At 35.9% G+C, this 2,500-nt stretch overlaps 1 protein-coding gene across 1 annotated transcript in view; it reads left to right on the top strand.

Moving 5' to 3' along the window:
- The window catches only part of myo10l1 (myosin X, like 1), a 42,722-nt gene that overhangs the window by 31,863 nt on the left and 8,359 nt on the right, over window positions 1-2,500 (top strand). The window contains exons 30-32 of the mRNA XM_060868902.1: window positions 1-8; window positions 94-288; window positions 395-552. The exon at window positions 1-8 is cut by the window's left edge and continues 135 nt beyond it. Coding sequence (XP_060724885.1) covers window positions 1-8; window positions 94-288; window positions 395-552 — 361 coding nt within the window. The remainder of the gene's footprint in view (window positions 9-93; window positions 289-394; window positions 553-2,500) is intronic.

Here is a 2,500-nt window from a genome sequence, read left to right as displayed (position 1 = left end):
GGTTAGAGGTGAGTTCGAGGTGTATCCTAACCCCCTTGATGCTAGTTTGACTATGCAAAGAGATGACAGGTTGGTTACCTGTTTGTGAACCAGGCTGGCTGCATAAAGAGGTGAAGACCGGAGCAAAGAGCAGTGCGCTGAAACTGAAGAAGCGCTGGTTCGTCCTGACCAACAACTCTCTGGATTACTACAAATCAGCCGAGCGCAGCACATCCAAGATGGGCACGCTGGTGCTGAACAGCCTGTGCTCCGTGGTCCAGCCCGACGAGAAGGTCTTCAAAGAGACGGGTGAGCCGTAGCATATGACCAATGACATTTTCAGACGGTAGCAGTAACCATGATCGTATGGGTTACACTGGTCATTGTGGATGATGTTCATGGTTCTGCGCTGTAGGATACTGGAACATCGTGGTTCATGGGAGGAAACACTCGTACCGCCTCTACACCAAGATGCTGAACGAGGCCATGAGATGGGTTTCAGCGATTCAGGGGGTCATCGAGAACAAGGCGCCCATCGAGACCCCGACGCAGCAGCTCATCCGGGACATCAAGGTATAAAACCATGCCATGTGTAGGTGGCGTGATAGGAATTAGATGCTAATAATTAATAATGTATATAATATTATTAAGTTATGCTCTTCCTTGCTATATTAATATTATATTCTGAATTGAATTTTCATCATAACCTTCAATGTCAAAATCAAGGTTTGCTCCTGGTTTTATTGTTCCATGTTGAACATTGAATGTCTTTGTCATGTCTCACTTCGCAGTGGTGTTAATATGAAGTTCATATGAAAAGTAGAGGCTCAGGAATTTGTAGTGTTTCATCAGTATTTCTGTTTTTCTCTATTATACTAAGCGCAATACATCAGAATCAGAATCAGGTTTATTGACACACACAAGGAATTTGGTTCCAGTTGTTTGTGACTCTCAAAAGTACAGACATAAATAACACTATACTATACAATACAGACATAAATAACACTATACTATACAATACAGACATAAATAACACTATACTATACAATACAGACATAAATAACACTATACAATACAATACATTCATAAATAACACTATACTATACAATACAGACATAAATAACACTATACAATACAATACAGACATAAATAACACTATACTATACAATACGGACATAAATAACACTATACTATACAATACAGACATAAATAACACTATACTATACAATACAGACATAAATAACACTATACTATACAATACAGACATAAATAACACTATACTATACAATACAGACATAAATAACACTATACTATACAATACAGACATAAATAACACTATACTATACAATACAGACATAAATAACACTATACTATACAATACAGACATAAATAACACTATACTATACTATACAGACATAAATAACACTATACTATACAATACAGACATAAATAACACTATACTATACAATACAGACATAAATAACACTATACTATACAATACTGACATAAATAACACTATACTATACAATACAGACATAAATAACACTATACTATACAATACACACATAAATAACACTATACTATACAATACAGACATAAATAACACTATACTATACAATACACACATAAATAACACTATACTATACAATACAGACATAAATAACACTATACTATACAATACAGACATAAATAACACTATACTATACAATACAGACATAAATAACACTATACTATACAATACACATAAATAACACTATACTATACAATACAGACATAAATAACACTATACTATACAATACAGACATAAATAACACTATACTATACAATACACACATAAATAACACTATACTATACAAGACAATGCAGACGATGAGATACAATATAGACAGAATGAGTATTAAATATGAATATAGAATATGAACATAAAGTGTTATGAGTGCAAATAACAATATTGTGTAATATTATGCCTTTTGTACAATATACAGCAGCAGTAGTGTGTGTAACATATACAGATGATGTGATGACTGACAGTTCTGATAATGCAGTACTTATAGATATGAAGCGGGAATATAATTATGGTGAGGTGTTATATTCATAGCCAAGTTCCAAAAAAAACAAAAAACATGTTCTCAAACCCTCTGAGATGCTCGAAGTGTTCATAAACATCTTTCTGAGTATGGGTCACCATACTTAGCTGTATGTCACGTCACTTACGTCACTCACTTTATAAAAAAAAAAGGGGGAAGTTGTGGTCTAAAAAGAGTTTGACTCCTAACCCTAAGGTTGTGGGTTCGAGTCTCGGGCCGGCAATACCACGACTGAGGTGCCCTTGAGCAAGGCACCGAACCCCCCCAACTGCTCCCCGGGTGCCGCAGCATAAATGCCCACTGCTCCGGGTGTGTGTTCACGGTGTGTGTGTGTGTTCACTGCTGTGTGTGTGCACTTTGGATGTGTTAAATGCAGAGAACGAATTCTGAGTATGGGTCACAATACTTAGCTGTATGTCACGTCACTTAAGTCT

The sequence above is a fragment of the Tachysurus vachellii genome, chromosome 4 (genome assembly GCF_030014155.1).
Source record: "Tachysurus vachellii isolate PV-2020 chromosome 4, HZAU_Pvac_v1, whole genome shotgun sequence".
NCBI lineage: Eukaryota > Metazoa > Chordata > Actinopteri > Siluriformes > Bagridae > Tachysurus > Tachysurus vachellii.
The sequence above is the reverse complement of the archived record's forward strand: the minus strand, read 5'-3'. Positions and strand labels throughout refer to the sequence as shown.